The 18,078-nt window shown below is 40.2% G+C and overlaps 1 protein-coding gene across 27 annotated transcripts in view; it reads right to left on the bottom strand.

Moving 5' to 3' along the window:
* The window catches only part of Zmynd11 (zinc finger, MYND domain containing 11), an 81,179-nt gene that overhangs the window by 13,567 nt on the left and 49,534 nt on the right, over positions 1-18,078 (bottom strand). For 13 of the 27 annotated variants that reach the window (NM_001347474.1, NM_001199141.2, XM_006516506.4 and 10 more), the window contains 2 exons: positions 11,744-11,905; positions 226-303 (listed from right to left, as the gene is read on the bottom strand). In NM_001347474.1, coding sequence (NP_001334403.1) covers positions 226-303; positions 11,744-11,905 — 240 coding nt within the window. Of the gene's footprint in view, positions 1-225; positions 304-11,743; positions 11,906-14,580; positions 14,626-18,078 lie in introns of all 27 variants that reach the window. The other 14 variants (XM_006516491.4, XM_006516493.3, XM_006516494.4 and 11 more) reach the window with 2 other exon arrangements.

Below are 18,078 nucleotides of genomic sequence, written 5' to 3' on the forward strand. Positions count from 1 at the left end.
AGTCAAAGTTCATTTCAACACAAAAACATTTGTTATAGATAATGAATAAAACAGCAACCAAATTGCCTCAGGAGGCTGAGGCAGGAGAATCATATATTCCAGTCTGGGCTACATATAGAGACCTTGTCTTGGAAACCAGACGAGACCATAGCCAAATATGTAAGCAAAAGTTTCCATGGTTCCCACTGCAAGAGCCACAGTGCAAGGAGCCAAGCACACACTCACCCGCTCCTTCATTCGGGAGACGATGAACCTCAAGTAGGTGCCCATTTCCTGCTTGTTAGAGTGCTTCTTCTTAATGCTCTGGGAGAGAAAGAAGAGGCCAGACGAGCCTGTCACTTACATGTCCACATGTAAAAGGACTATAGCATGCAAATAATGTGTTAGATCACTTCCATCACTTGATAAAGTCCGTGGTAGTTACATAACATGAGTAGTATTTCCCTCAAAAAGATGGGAATTGAAAAATATGTTGTACTTGACATAGTGCCTGTGAAATGAAAATTTTCCCTTTTCTTGGTACTTTAACTTCAAAGCATTTTCTAATGAAAAGAAATAATATATGTAACAGAGAGTCTCTAAGTTTACCAAAGATCCAAGGTTAAAGTCTTTTAGGAACATTGTAAATTGACACTATGAAACAGACAGTTTCAATATATCTTATTTTGTTAAAGCTAGTCTGCTGATGAATTGTGTACGGTGGGTCCACTAACAGATCTGTTTTTTTTTTCCATTTTTTATTAGGTATTTAGCTCATTTACATTTCCAATGCTATACCAAAAGTCCCCCATACCCACCCACCCCCACTCCCCTACTCACCCACTCCCCCTTTTTGGCCCTGGCGTTACCCTGTACTGGGGCATATAAAGTTTGCGTGTCCAATGGGCCTCTCTTTCCAGTGATGGCCGACTAGGCCATCTTTTGATACATATGCAGCTAGAGTCAAGAGCTCCGGGGTACTGGTTAGTTCATTATGTTGATCCACCTATAGGGTTGCAGATCCCTTTAGCTCCTTGGGTACTTTCTCTAGCTCCTCCATTGGGAGCCCTGTGATCCATCCATTAGCTGACTGTGAGCATCCACTTCTGTGTTTGCTAGGCCCCGGCATAGTCTCACAAGAGACAGCTACATCTGGGTCCTTTCGATAAAATCTTGCTAGTGTATGCAATGGTGTCAGCATTTGGATGCTGATTATGGGGTGGATCCCTGGATATGGCAGTCTCTACATGGACCATCCTTTCATCTCAGCTCCAAACTTTGTCTCTGTAACTCCTTCCCAGGGTGTTTTGTTCCCACTTCTAAGGAGGGGCATAGTGTCCACACTTCAGTCTTCATTTTTCTTGAGTTTACAGATCTGTTTTTTAAGCCATAGACATGATTAGCTCATATAGCAAACTAGTAGAAATATAAATTTTTACTAATTAGATTATTTTATTTATCTCTCAAGAAAATTGGATTTCAGATTTCACTTTTTAGAAATTTTTAGAAACTCAGACAAATGCCACTGTGTCAGAACTAAGGCACACAGCAGGTCAAAGCACTATTTCATTACACTGCTGCAAGAGGAACAGGCCTGGCCCTATTTTAATGAATGTCACAACCTTTCAGCCACTAGATTTCGATTTTCCATGGCTAATATTATTTCTACCAGAGAGCTATACACTCAGGAAGGTATTTATACATACAAAGTAGTTTTAATATGCTTAACATGGAGAGTAAAAGAAATATTTCCAGGTTCACTACATACGCATATAAAAATATCTAATAACATTTGAGTATTTTACTATCAAGGAACAATCTCAGATATTTCTTTTATCTTTTGAAATAGGGTCTCATTATGTAAGCAAGGTTGGCCTGAAACTTGCCGTGTAGTCAGCCTGGCATTGAACTCACCTGGCTGAGTGCTGGTATTACAGGCACCGATCATGCTTTGCTCAGATATTTGCCACTTAGGACCTAGCTCTCCTTCCATTTACTTCTCTGACCTGGACTCTTTGGCAGAGTGAAGCACACTCCATGTCTCCCCCGTAGCCCTATGGCCTGAGCCGCTGTGCCGCACAGGTGGTAAGCGGTTACACACGGGGTGAAATGGGTGAGCTGTGCTTTTCCCCAGCATTTAGGAAAACAAGTCTACATCCAGGAAAAGGGGAGCACGGAGACACATGCTCCTAGGCGGCCGCCCTGTCAGATCTGCTCTACCACACTGTGGACACACATCAGGGCTGCTGACCTCAAATGGTCAGCCTCACTAGATGAGAAACATCCAGACAGCATCAGATACCAAGGAGTCTTGAAATGCTGCTGATTGGGTAACGGTCTGTAGGTAGGTAACTCCGTTCAAGGAAACACACAATCAGCCCTTGAAGTACTGGAGTATACTCACTAAATCCTGGAGCTAGCTCTGCACAAATCAAACAGGGCAGGAACAGCTATCTTTTCTGATGCATCCTTTGAGTCACTCAAGCCAGCTGGGCTATCTGCAGCCACCTGGCTGGCAACAGTGGCCTCTGCTCTCTAAACTGTATCTATGCACCCTTGCTCTAAACATAATCCTATGGAATATTTCACTCTGTTGACTTAAATCTAATTTCTTTTGATGCCAGTACCATACAAAATAAAGCAACACAGATTTTTCTATGCACAAAAATCAGATGAAAGTGGAATATCACTATGGTTAAAAGACCCTCACTAGCGTCTCCTGTCTTTAAAGCCCTCTGCAACAGCACGGAAACTCCACTAACGTTCAGCGAGCACATGCCCGCACTTGCCCGTCATCACCTCCTTAAGCCTCAGTCTGTGCTCAGCCTTTCTGGCTTTGCCTGTATGGTCAGGGTTACTTATCGGCATAGCCATACACAGCAGTGCTATTGGGGAAAGAGGCTGAGTCTGGAACTTTCATTTCCCTGGAATACACAGTAGGACAGAGGATGACACCTAGTTCTTGCTCTGCTGAAATTCGTCTGCAGCAAGTGGCTGCAGTTACAAGTGAAGATGAATAAGGCTAAAAGTGACGATTCCAGAGCAGAGTGACAGGAGAGTGACAGGAGAGGCCAGACAGGGCTCACCTCCTTAGCTACATCCAGCGCAAACTGACCAGACACCTTCAGATATCATCTTTATTTATATGTTACTTCAGGAAACTCTTACCGTTGCCTGATAAGTTCTTCTCAGGCTTAGACTTTCTATTTGGGTCTATCACAGTCGAGAAGCCTTTGGATACAATGTCAGTGTCCACTTATATAAAGCCCTAGAGCAAGCAAACTCTCCTGAGACAGAACGGAAGGGGTAGTGCCAGCTGTGCTGAAACGTGCCCTGTGTGGTACTCGGATGCCACAGGGGAGCTGTGTGTGCTCTCCTAACCTACATCTCTCCTCAAAGGAAAACTTCCAATGTCTGTAAGTCACTCACAGGGTTCTGATCAGGCTAGTTGAAGGAAGAGACCTAGGAGTTTATAATCTACATACTGTCCTCAGTGTGACCCACACCCAACAAAACAAAACAAAGCAAACCCCAAAACCATAGGCACACACTGAGGCAAGACTTGAAGTTCCACTGCCGCTGTGCTCCTGCTAAGTGTAAAGTAGTGAGGCTTCAAACACAACTTTTGAAGGTCACATTGCAGTCCACCTGCGTGTCTTTTTCCATCCTTGCCCAGCTTTGCTCTGCTACTCATTGTATGCATCAGATACACTGTGGAGGGCGGCTCTGATCTAAGCATTTGTGGGCTCATTTTATCCACTACAGTAGCAACTTCAGTGTCCTCGGTCATATGGGTCTGACCCAAAGAATCGCACTGGGAGACCAGTCTGTGGAGAACACACTTTTTACAGGAACCCAGTCCCTCCTTTCTACCAACAGGTAAGAAACCCTCCTCTAGACACTGAAGCTGCTCTCAGTCATACACACTGCCTGGTGCCAGTGACCACAGAGCTGTGTGTCTGGACCCACACAGTGATGGACTCTGTCTCCCAAAGTGGGTGGGGAGCGCTTCTCAACAGAAGCAGAGCTTTTCCCAGGGATGTATGGGAATAAAATTCGGGCTGCAAGAAGCTCTTATGCCTGAGGATTTCATAGGTTTTCTCCCCATTCCCAGGTGCATTTCAGGTTAAATATTTTATAAAAGAAACCGACAGAAGGTATGTGTGCTGATGCACACCTTTAATCTCAGCACTTGGGAGGCAGAAGCAGGAAATCTTTGAGTTTAAGGAAAGCCTGGTCTACACAGAGAGTTCCAGAAGGACAGCCAAGAATATACAGAAACACCTTGTTATCAAAAACCAAAAGAAAAATATTCACAGAACAAGACTGCTGAGATAGCGTTAGGAAACAGACAGGGGTGTGTACTGAGGCCCCGGCACAGGGTGTAGGTGTAGGACCATTAGGCCACCCAGCATTTTAACAGACGAGAAGCTCCTCCAACCATGGAGGAAGAGCTTTCACAGCGAGCGTGGCTGTCAGAACCACTGAACAGAAGAAGCTACACAGACGCCCACACCGCCCTGTCTCTCTAACCCCTTCACTAGCTTTGAAGATTACGCTTGCTCTCCACTGGCAGGCTGTAACCTTCTTCAATCAAAGTGAATACAAGTCTTTTGACATGGCCCTCCCTAGTCAAGAGTCCAGTCCTGCAGAATTACCAAATCCAGCACTGCACACAGAGAGGTCAAAGGGTGAGCTGAGGGAGCTCGTGCTCTCCTCCTACCACGTTATGTCCTGGGGATGGAGCTTAGGTCCCCAAGCTCGGCAGCAAAGCACCTTTACCCACTGAGCCCTCTTGCTCACCCTCCTTTTCTGTTTTGTGCCAACGCACTCCTTGCTACTTGTTCTGTTTTTAAGAAGGAAGGCATGCAGACAGTGAGACCTCTGTCTGCAGAGCTCCAAATCCCTCCTACCCAACACCATCTACTCTACACTGTGAACAAGGAGAAATTATGTATTTTCTGTTCACTAAACACGTTTTGCTTAAGATCATACCTATCCACTACAACAAAAGCATAAGCATTATTTATCTTCTCAGATCTTGAGCATTATAATAAACTTCGTGAGGACTCAATGGTTTTATTTACTAAGAGCGCCTGTCCTTAAAGAAGACCTGGGTTTGATTCCAAGGACCCATAATGATGGTTCGCAGCCATCTGCATCTCTGGCCTCTGTGGGCACCAGGCATACATATAGTACACAGACATACATGCAGGCAAAACACCAAGCATAGTACATAAAAATAAATCTAAAGAAAAACTATAATAAAGTTCAGTTAACTTGCTGCCCAGCCTCCAAAAGAGAAATGGCAGGATCTAATACGCTATTGCCCAAACCTGTCACAGCCTGCTTGTTGCTTGGGTCCAAGTCTGTTTACTATAACATTTACCATGGAAATGCACTGTACAAACCATGCGACTTCTTTCCTAACCTGAGTGGGTTTAGATAGCTTCAACAGTGATTAGGCGACAATACCCAGGAGTTCACACTTTCTGTCTTAGACTCAATTTGAACAGCTTCTCCCCTTTTCAGAGTTCTTATTTCTTTTTTATCTAGCTAAGCCCATAGGGAGCAAAGCCACCTTATGACAGTATATTGTTCAGGTAGCATTATATTAAAAGCAATTTTCTATTTCCCTTTAAATTAAATTTATGAAATACAGGTATCTTTAAACTAATGTGATCAATGGTCATTATTTTCAGTATTACTCACCATTTAAAAAATAATGGCTTCTACTTCTAATTCACTTAAAAGCCAAATATCCATTCTATGTTTGTTAATATGGACCTTGAAAGCAAAGATATTTACTTTGGGGGTAAAAATACTAAGTCGCTCACATTCATAAAAGTGAACTGACCAAACGACAAGAGTAGCCATTTCAAAGCAGATACATGAAAGGAGAATTGCATCTAAACACCTTTCATTTATCACATGGTCCCACTTCATTGTGAGTATTAACTACAAACCACTCTGCTTCAGGAGTTAGGATACACTATACTACCTGTGTCCCCAAAGCATGAAGCGAGTACAGAAGTAGCCCCAACTCTTCTTCCATGAGACAACTTTCAAGTACCTCTACCCTGCAGTGGACTTGCTTCCACATCAGGTCCTCTGAGCAGTCACTTGGCCCCTGCTGCTCCTCCACAGAAACATTCTCTGGTTAGCTTAAGTAACAGACAAGTTCTATTCCTTTGATCTTCACCTACCTAATGGGCACATTGCAACCCATGTTTGACAGAAAGGGCACCAGGGGCTTGACCTAGGACTTAAAAGTTAACTTTAAAAGGCTGGTGTCTGAGAAGGTGCTCCGGAGTTGGTGTTACAAGCAGTTATGATCTGCCTGTTGTGGAGCACTGGGAATTGAACCTGGGTCCTCAGAACAGCATCTACTCTGAAGCACCGAGCCATCTCTCCAGCACATTCACATGTGCTCTTCTAAAGCTTTTTGCTTTGCTTTGCAGAATCTCTCCTTTGGGATGTGTTCAGAAGGATGTGGCAGCATGGAGACTTGGGCTAGAGGCCTCAGTGCACTCTTAAGAGTTAAGGCCAAGGGACGGGGAACCATAGGCTGCAAACTCAAAGAGCTTTGTAGCTCAGACCCAAGGCATTATGTAATAATAATAATAATAATAATAATAATAATAATAATAATAATAATAATTTATCTTTTGTTTTCTTATATTTCTTATGTTTTCATATTTTACTACTGGGCTATATTCATCTACCATGCAATTCATACAAATAATTTTTTCACAGAGAGAAATGCCATGTAAATATTTAAGAAGGGATGAGTACTTTTCAGATTTTTAAAGGACCTATGGGAACAATCTTATGTTTCATGATTTAAGTGGATCCTTTCATTCAAAAATAGTATGTGATGTATGTGATGTGTGTGTATAGTGAGTATTATCTGGTGTATGATGTGTGGTTTGTGTGTATGTAGGGGAGATGTCTAGGATTTTTGTGTATAATATAGCTAGTATAGCATGTGTGATCTCTGAAATGTCTGGCATATTGTGATATGTGTATTTGTTTTATCTGGTATGTAGTATGTATATACAGCATGTGGTACATGTGATATTTGTGTGGTGTGCACACACATACACATACTATATGGGATGTAAAGTGATGTAGTTTAATCAGATGAGGTGATGAACAGTCAAGCGGTATTTTTGTTATTCCTTGTGGGCAAATCTCCAAACAGTATTCCATCTGAGGCCCAGCAACAGAGAAGGGAACAAGGAGCTCACCCAGAACTTCTGACTACTGCCTTCCTGATAGTTACTGACTATGGAATCACATAACAACTCAGCGTCCTAACTGCTGCCAATGCACACTAGAGTTCACAGGGTAAAGTATGTTTATGAATTTAACCTGTGGCACTACCATGAATCTACAATTCCTAGTCAAGAAAAACAAAATGAGCTTATAGAGGAGAATGAATATATTAAAAGGAGGATGAAGATGGAGCCCACATTGAAACCCCATCTCTGTCATATATTTTCCCTGCTTTATGGTACTGCTCCTTAGTCTTCTGATGTTTCATGAGGGAAAGAGAGCAAGTGTCACTCACTCATACCTTTAGGCTTTCTGTCTGTTTGTCTGCCTGCCTGCCTGCCTGCCTGCCTGCCTGCCTGCCTGCCTGCCTGCCTGCCTGCCTGCCTGCCTGCCTGCCTGCCTGCCTGCCTGCCTTCCTTCCTTCCTTCCTTCCTTCCTTCCTTCCTTCCTTCCTTCCTTCCTTTCTTCTTTCAGAGACAATGTTTCTCTGTGTAGCCGTGACTATCATGGACCTCACTCTATAGAGCAGGGTAGTGTTGAACTCATTGATCTACCTGCCTCTGCCTCCTGAGTGCTAAGATTAAAGGTGTGTGCCACCGCTACCTGGGCCTCCTTTAGAATTCTTAAAGTGATAGAAGGGTTTGATGAGTAGACAAAGGCTAGACCACTCTTTCAAGAATGACATTTTCATATTAGAAGATGCTTCTCTTAGGGCTGTACAGGGTTCCAAGTATGAATGTTTAAGAACAACACTGTCTGCTCTGGTAGTCACACCACATCTGTCTGGAGGCTCACACTGGACAGCAGGAGACACCTTCCACCACTGCAGATTAACAGGAAGCACTATGCCAAAAAACAATATGGTGCCACCCTAGCAAGTGGTTGTAGAGTTTTTAATGACAGACCATCATGCCTGTATATTAAAACAATGTTCCAAAGTTCCTTATCTGTATATTCTATATTCTTTCACCATTAAGAGAAAAAACATTAAGAGGAAAAAGTAAACTGAAAATTGATTCTGACTGATTGGAACCATAGTTCCTGGTTTTATTCTGATTCCAAGTTTCCTTAGTCCAAAAATAATGTTTACAGATATCACTCAAACAGTCCTGTGATTTTTTTTTCCCCAAGAAGCTAGTAGGCTAATACGAATGCAGTACACAGATGCACACACACACAGCCTACCACAAAACTTTGGCAACAAAGAGGAAAATGACTTTGTAATTTGGAAACAATAATGAAAATGAAGAGAAGTGAAAAGAAGACAGCTGACAGAAGCCAAATGGCCAATAATAATCTGCGCAATGCCGAGTGTGTTTCCCACAGCGCTGTGAGTACATCTGACGAGCTGTCTGTGCAGGGTGATGGGCAGCACACAGAGGCACACGTGTACAACCCGGTCAGATGAGGGGCCTGTGCTTTCCTGCAAGCTCTACACACAGGACGTTTGGAGACAAGGTGACCGTATCCAGTAATGCACAAACTTCACACACACACCATGCACAGCATAAAGAGTCTGAAGAACACCACTACAGAAAAGGAATTGTGAGCTCTGCTTTTCTTATTTCTATGTTACTTGAATACTTTACGGCAAAGTGTTTAAAAATGATTTTAAAACTTTTCCTAAATAACTTCACAGGAACAAGAGTGTATAACTAGATGTTGAGGACATTTTTCTCAAAGTAAAATCTAATTAGATAGATATTGGTGAGCTACTTTTTAAAAACAGCTGGCTGTGTCTGCAAGGTAACATTGTTTAGAAAGTAGGTGTTCTAAAGGAGCTCTGTGAGATGTAAGACCCCCAAGGGTAAGGTGAGAACTAGAAGATTACTTTGACTGAGAATGGTGCACATTGTCTTTTCAACCTTCAGACCTGAGACACAAGTGACTGGTCTGGCAGCACAGCTGGCAGTTGAGACACAGCCTACTCCAGTGATGCGTCACCTACCTGGGACCTAAGGTACAACAAAGTCTGTAATGTCTACCAGTTATTAGAGACATGGCTGCCTTAAACTTACAACTTTGTGGTAATGCTGGGCTTCGGGTCTATTCTTGCCTGACTGGCAATAAGGCTCTTCTTTACAGAACTCCTTGGTTTTATGTGTAATTATCCAACTTCCCCAAACATTAGAGGAAAAGAGATTGGGAAGTTGATTCTGATTGAAACCACAGATTTAGGGTTTTAGTCTATGAACCCCAAACTCCCTGAGTCCAAGAATATTTCAATCTGGACATTCATTTGTTAAATATTAAACATGATTTTTATAGAAATTTTAGTTTTGTTTTAAAAACTACATTAACCAAAAATTTCACTTGCTACACTTAAATTGCCATTACAATTTTAAGGTTATTGTCCCTTTTCATACTAGGAAAATAATCTTACCAATTATCTTTTTTCTTGAGCATAACTATTAAAGCAACAGAACTCAGAAATGATAGTTTCTTTGGTGGCTTCAGAGCTAAAGGTGAAATGCCCACATTCAGCCTCAAGCCTGGGCTTCCCGAGCCTTGCTGGGGACAGGTCACAGATTATGCTATAAACACATAATTTACAGGTTTTTATGACTTACACTATCATTTTCATTAGTGTAGCTATATCCTCCTATCATAAAAGCATCTAAACTAAACAAGGAAAAACAAAAACAAACGAACAAAAATAAAATGAGGTAGCCATGCATTTCTCAGTCAATTTACAATGAAGTTAAAAACAAACAAGCAAACAACCAACCAGCACCCAACAGAGCAACTGTGGCCAGGAAACAGAAGCAGAACTTCATGCATGCTATGTTCTTCAAAGTATGGTTCCATCTCTGTCTCTTCTATAAATGATGCAAAACCCCCATTGGGCTCAAGCTCCCTCAAAACTCTCAGCGCCTTACTGAAATCCCTTTCTGTGACAATAAGAACTGAATGTGAAGTGTAAGAACCTGCAGTGTGGGCAGGTGTGGCTCTCTGCTGCTCTTACTACGTCAGCACGTTCAGTCTGTTCTCCTTGGGGCTCTGGACAAGGGGTTGAAGGCAGGCTCTCACACACTAGGAAAGCTGCAGAGGACTCTCCTGCTGAGCTCTATGGAAAAGGCCTCTCTTAGTTTCTTTTGCTTGCTGGCCTGCTTCTTTTGCTGACAGGGCCTCACTGGTTTCCCTAGGATGGCCCTGGACTTACTCTGTAGGCCCAGCAGTCCTGAGTAGCTGGGTTACAGGCCTGTGCCACCAGGCCCAGCTCTTCCTTGTGAGAGGTCAAGGTTTATTTCCTAAAAGATAAGAGATATGTATTTGCTTTTAAGAAGCATGATCAAAATCTATGAACACATAACTCAAGTGGCACAGCCCCTGCTTAGAGCTCCAGCTCCAGCTAGGCTGAGGCCAGGCCTGCACTACTTTCCTGTGGGCAGCGTGTGTTTTAAACATCTGGAAGAAATCTCCAACCGCAGCCTGACGCTGACCCAGCCAGATGTATTGGCTGATTCCTTCTCACATTTCCTAATAATTCACCTGGAAACAGGCTTGTTATTTAAATGCTATCCTAACTGTCTTTTCTCTACTTTTTAAGCTAAACGTGCTCAAGTAATGAAGATGTCAGTAATCGAGGAATCGGTTCCTATGGAGGGAGGACTAAGGTGAGTGTGGACATTTACTGATCATGTCCAGATGAAATCTTTCACTGACGTTAAAAAAAAGGAAAGAGTAAAAATACAATTTTTAAGAAAGTAAATAAAACATTCCATTGACTTAAGTATTACTTCCAGCTATGTAGCTGAGTGACACAAATCATAAAACAAATTATAAAGCAATCAGACAAGTCTGTACCATCGCCATTGGTGCTCTGGAAGTGCAGTATTTAGTCAGCACACACTGCTCATATACAGACACTACAATACAAGCATGCATATTCTTCGGTGAGGAAATTATTGTGCAAAATATGTATTTTACCAACCGCACAATACATTTTACTTTAATTAAAATTCTTACTGTGCAACTGTCCCATCCCTTCACCCACCACAGAAAATATAAGCAAAAAATAAACCCCATCATGAGAACAGAAAGAAAAAGCACCTTCCACTTATAAGATGGGAAGGTGATCAAGTGCACTCCAACACTGGGCCTTTTGCTGAGAAGTGCTCGGTAGCATCAACTCTGCCAGGCATTATAGAACCACTATTGAACAGACCTCCATGTGGCAAACAGTTCATGTTCTGAAAGGCTAGCCTTTAAAGCAGTCACATGATCTAGAAATAGGTGTAAAATATGTGAAGAGAAGCTATCTCTATGTGATTAAAATTCTCTAAAATGTGCATCCTGAAACATGGGGTGTGTCTGCGATGCCCGTTTATGAGTGTTGTGTTCATTTGTCAGTCATTTCACCAAGTAACCCCCACCCTCCAGGATTCATCATTCACCTGGCAATACCATCTGGGGCACCTCGGTGACACTAACATTCATTGATTCCAACCCTCTGACCAGCACAGGAAAGCTCATAGGTACTCACCCTGCAAACTGGGCACTGCCAGTGACTACTGCTGTCTCTAAGCCTGAACTCATCAGACAAACACTTGGAATGATACACACGAAAACACAGGTCACATATCAACACCTCTCCAGGCAAATGGCATTCAAAACAATACCAGTCATGAGTTTCTGTTTCCCAGTCCTACAAAAAATACAAAATAATTTTGTATGACATTTTGTCAATATCTTCAATAACTAAGAACAAAATTGAAACTAAAGTCCATCACAAGTTAGGCATTATAAACATTTTTTAAGACATTTAATGTGTTAAAACAAGAGAGAAAATACCTAGAAATTTACTTTAAAATTTGATTCTCTCCTATGTTGTATCAATACTCAGAAATACCTTATGGTGATCTGATAGCAAACAACTCCAAAGTGAATTATGTCCAGAGCCAATCCCAGGTCTAACATTATCTTTATTTGAAACTAGGATCTAAGGAATAATGTCTATTATAAGCTGAGTGCCTCACATCAACCAGGGGCTTTATATTTCCAACAAACAAACCTGTGTTTTGTCCTTCTTTTTACAGATTACAAAATGAATGTTGACACGCTGTGGGGACAGGTGCAGCCACGAGTGGTGACACTCACTATGCTTGTATCTCAGCCACTGTATTCGATACTTAACTGAAAATAACAACTAATCAAAATGCCCATGTCCTGACAGGTCACCATGTTCAGGATCTGTTAAATTTAGAAAAATAAACTGAAAATGTAAAACTAAAGGTTTAGTCACACCATCTAAAAGAGATTGATTACCATATAAGACAAGAGGAAGAAGGCTCGATTCTTGGTGTGTCTAGTCCTAGCACTCCTTAACAGGTCTGAGCTGTGAGGTAGGCAACAGAAGGACTGTTGGATTTGCTCTTAGCTGAGAATTCATTCTTTATAAATGTTGCTCCTCCCTTTTCCTAAAATCACACGTCAGAGTAAAGGTTAATCTTGTCCTTTTTTGTCAGTGTAAAATGAAACCCAAATGAACAAAGGGGAAAACAGAGGCTAACACCACCAAGGCTATTTCTGCTGGGAATCCTGACATTCCACAGTTGGGTTCAGCTACCAATTATTTGTATATATATCTGTATTCTTTCCAAGGATGAGTGGCTTCCTCATTTTCTCAGATAATAATATTATCCCAGCAAATGTGGTTCAAACTAGCAATCAATACACATTGACTACTTGGGCCACATGTGAATGCCACCAGTCACTCACAAAGAGCATAGAGTCAGTTATGTTAAAAACATATGCCTTCTAACCCACACCCAGAGTCATGACCAGAGCAGAATAGTCTATTCTCTAGGAATATAAACTTTCCGTACTTATATTTTATTAAGAAATTGATGGTCTTCACTGACCAGAACAATAAAGAAAAAGAGAAACACTTTTTGGTTCCTCACTGAGGCTGTATCAAACTCTAATCTTAGAAAAACTCAGAAAAAAAAAAATCTACACTACCATGTCTGATTCTGGGACACCACAAAAAACATGTATATAGTACTTAGCTCAAAGAAAATTAGTCACTGGTGTACGTATTTCAGATAGACGTCTCATATACACATTGTGTGTGTACCTAACTCATTTTCATGTTTAAAAACTGTAATATAATAAAAATAGGTTTCAAGATTCTATTTTTTAATTAAAGAATTTATTCAAAGCTTAAAACAAAGTATTTAATTCTTATAGTTGTTTGAAAATATCTTAAAGAGATTAATGGTTATATTGACTTAATAATAAAAACTATCAACCTTCATAATTTAATGTTTTTACTTGAATTCACCTTCCTATGATGGGTCCAATGGTAGATCCCACGATGTTAAAAAGGAGGAAGAGCACAGTTCCGGCTTTTCTACTTCACTCCCCACCATAGTCTTTTCACCCCATGCCATGCTTTTTACCTACTTCTTAAACAGACACTGAAATGGGTCAGTCAATGTTGGGTTGCCTAACTCTACACTTTTAACTCTATACTTTTAAAAATAATTGCAGGGATACAATCATTTGTTAAATGAAGCAAAGTGCAGAAACTTTTAAATTTAATTAATTTTATTTTTTATTTTTTTCTTGGTTTTCTTGTTTTTAAAGACAGGGTCTCACTAACAGGACTGGAACTCTCTGTGTAGAATAGGCTGGCCTGGAGTCATAGATTTGACTCTCTAGTGCTAGGATTACAGGCATGTTTCCATGCCTGGCTTGGTTATGCTTTTAAAATGGATACTACTAACTTCATCATATATCCATATGATGACAATGCTTGTTATTTTAATCATGGCGAAGGCTATTTATAATACACAAAACATACAAAAGTCAAGCACAAAAGTAACTGGATTCCAAATCCATTAAAATTTTCTGATGCAAAAATGAGTCATATGGACCACAGGCCAAGCTGCCTCCAGTTTATCTTTAGTAAACAGAAATCATTGAAATCATGAGGCTGCCACCCATCAGTACCATATGTCAATAAGCTGAGGTTACATTTCTATTAGATGCCACCAGATGCCATCAGATGCTCTGGGAACAGCCTATTTAGCAGCCTGTGTAAAATTCCACTTCAGAACAAGAATGTTGTTAAAGAGCAAGTCTAATACAGAGTTCAAAACTGGAAGCAGTATAAGATAGTACTCTCTTCATACATACATCTAGAAAGAACTAACTGAGTTGATCTAAACAAGCAAGAGCTCTATTTAAAAACCAAAACCAAAACCAAAACCAAACCAAAACAAAGCAAAGCAAAACAAAACAAAACAAAAACAAAAACAAAAAACAAAACAAAACAGCAGAATTAAAGTAATATAACATAATGCAAAATTAGTTCACCTTGTTTGGGGCTGCTGTCCTGGAGAAAGGCTGCGTACTGTAGGCCTTTCAAAATACAAACAAGATAATCTTGGTCTCTATCACAATTTTGCTCATATTGGATAATACAGGGCTAAAGGGATTTCACACAATGGTTTATTATTTCAAGAATGATTCATACTATTTGGCAGACAACGTTAACAGAAAATTCTGTTAATGAGTTGATAATTAATGAAAAGATAGTAGCATGCAAACTTAAGAGCTGTCACTAATTGTAGAGGAAGGTTATGGACAGACACAGAGAATCTCTCTGAGAACTCATATAGCATGAAATCTACAGCCACGTTAGGAAAATGTCTTATTAGCAAAGTCCACACCATACACAGCAGTATGGTACCACAAATGCATGTCTGATTGGTCTAAAACTGGACTACACTAGACTTTTTTAAAGATAAGAATAATGAATGTGAGGGTGGTAAACTCAATACCTCACCATTTATTTTCAATGTTTAAAAAAATCACTAAAAATATGTAACCATCAAAACCTCACATGTAAATGATTAACTGAAACTGTTAACAACATTAAACTAAACCTAGAATGGTAGAGAAGTCATCTTACAGCATGTCTGTACTAAACACACTATCATCCATGTTGAGTGCTGTAATTTATACAGGCTCTCCTCAGATCCTAGGAGAACAGGCCCCTCTATCTGGCAGCAGCCTATAATCTACTGTTTGGTTATCACTTTCAAATCCCAGCCCCGACATTCCTGGCTGTATAAGCTTGGTCAGTATGCTTAGGTCCTCTGTTCATCCCGTTCTAGCTGTAAAATGAACAGAATGATAGCTCTTAGTTTACCAGGTCATGCAAGGCACAAACGAGCGCATAGTACATAGTGTGCAGAGGAGTGTGTGGCCCAGCCCTCAGGAGCCCTCAGGAGGTGACAGCCAGTGGCATTATCTATGTATTGCACACAACAGGAACAAATGAGGAACGGGCTTCTGATCATATGACTGCATTTCTTCCCAAGCACTTTAGAAGCTATTATCATATCTTGTTTTCACAGCATTTTTCTGAGCAAGGTAGAATAGGAAATATAATTAGCTCCATTTCAGGGATAAAAAGGAAGCTCAGAAATACGTTTGGCCATGAACCAAGGGAAACATTTTAAAAACTGTTGGAAGAGAGCATTTTCAAATTCTGGTCAAGGCTCTTCAATAATCCAAAGGCAGTTTTAACATTTTAATTCCCTATGTTTTCATGAGCAGAAACACATTACACTGCAGAGCATATATATGAGTATATGCATACATACACACACACTCTAAATATGCATATACACTGTAAAGTGAGTACTCTACCATTCTAGGCTTAGTTTAATTCTGTTAATGAGTTCAGTTAATCATTTATATGTAAGGATTTGGTGCTTACATATTGTTAGTGATTTTAAATCTTGAAAATAAATTATAGTATCTAGTGAAACAGAATTCAGAGGACTAAAAATCAGGAACTCATGCACAGGGTCTGACATCACATGGTGAGAAGCATAGAACCACCCAAAATTCTGTTGAGCAAATAGACTCAACAGAGTCACAGCTCAGTAAACCGTGGTTTAACATCACAGAGAACTCTAGTGTAACTAGTTTCTAATCAACTAGTAATCTTCAGCATTTACTTGATACTCAGTAAATAAAGGATTGTTTACTTTTCTTTGTATCTGAGTTTGAGGTTAGGGATAAATATTCAAAGAATATATATTTAATTCCATATATAAGGAGAATAAAATATTTCCCATGTTAAAATCCCAATAGCACAAAGATGCATTGAAATTTCTGCTTAAGGTATTTAAAACAACAAGCTAAGACAAATATAACTATAACAGAAAAAGAGCAAAAATATAAATTGTTTTAAAAACTATTCTTAAATTTACATTCTACATGTATATAATGTGTTGAATTCACCTTGAATTCAGCAGCCTTTCAACATGCTTCCTCAAGAGAGAAGCTACAGAGGCCAGAGAAGCCTCTCCTGTTGTGGCTTTAGGCAATAAAGTCTGTGAGGGGCAAACCATCAATTCTAATCAGTGCCTTACCTAAGAGGTGTGAGCTCTGCTAACTTTCAAGATAAATATAAATCAGTACTTCTTGTAAGCTGGCCATTTGAGTTGGAAATACCTGATGATATCATTCCCCCAAGTATCAATAGTGCTGGGATTTCAGCCCATTCATTACTAAAATAATATAGTATTATAATAAAAATATCCTCATCTCTTCATGAAACCACAAAGAAGCAAAACATACAGAGAGAAAACTATAGAATGCTTGGTTTTTGTTTAGAACAGTGCTCTGAGGCCTGAGAGCAGCCTGAAGTCCTGCTATCAGGAACAATTCACTTGAAAGTCCTTAGAGGGAAGCAGGTGAGGTAAAAGTCCAGTCACATCTGCAATTAGTCTGGCCTCACCAGCAGCAAGACAAGAGAGGAAGAAGGATTCTACATAAACCACAATGTGGGGTTCTCAGTAGACGCCCTATATCTGTACTGGAATGAACTAGGAGGGAAATCAGATCCTGAGTCCAAAGTCAGCAGGTCTACAAAAGGAGAAAACACTTTCAAAGTAACATCATTTTTATATAAGACTTTTATGTCACAGTCAACACTGGCAACCAAATTCTGTACTGTCAGATCAAAATCACTTAACAAATAAAAGTACGGCCTTGTCTTGGGGACTGCCAATAAAGTTGGAAATCACCAACAGTTCATAATGATCACCTGGTTTCAAGATACATATTGTATATATTTTATCTGCAAATAATCCAAAACTCAAAGCTACCTGCTTCCTATTTACAATAAGTATCTTGGAAACCCTTAGTGAACACTTTATAAACAAAGAGATTAATATGTGAGACATTAACTTATATTGATTACAAATATAACTAGTAAGTCTTAAACTTCACTCCCTTAGGTAATAGCAAAACTCTGCCCAAGAAACATAGTTCTCAAAACGTGAGAGTAAAGTCGGGGATGAGATGCTAGAAATGTGGATTAAATAAGGCCCCTAATCCTGTGTTGTAGGGTGATCACATGATAAAGCATCCATGAACATGAGCATGTATGCATGCATGTATGGTATGTATACAATCAAGAATATGTGATGTGTATATGCATTATGCATTCATTACTTATTTTGCAATACTGGGCCCGTCTTGCACAGAGCACCAGAAAAACACTGCTAGCTTTAAAAACTTAAAAAAGGACATAACAAAGTACTACATGTTCTAATGGCAAAAAAGCATGTCTATGTCCTCTAGCAACAGACCTTCAAAAGCCAAGGAAACCATGTTTATAGGAACTATCTGGACCCTATCCATTAATATGAATCTAGCAGCTTTCAGAGGATCACAAAATTTCCCAAGTGTTTCTCAGTACTGTGTGTATATCATTTAGAAAACAGACTGGCGTGTATACTTTTACTTATTTACTGACTACTCTGTAAGCAGGGCACTTAAAAACAGGAGTAG

Source organism: Mus musculus, chromosome 13 (genome assembly GCF_000001635.26).
Source record: "Mus musculus strain C57BL/6J chromosome 13, GRCm38.p6 C57BL/6J".
Classification (NCBI taxonomy): domain Eukaryota; kingdom Metazoa; phylum Chordata; class Mammalia; order Rodentia; family Muridae; genus Mus; species Mus musculus.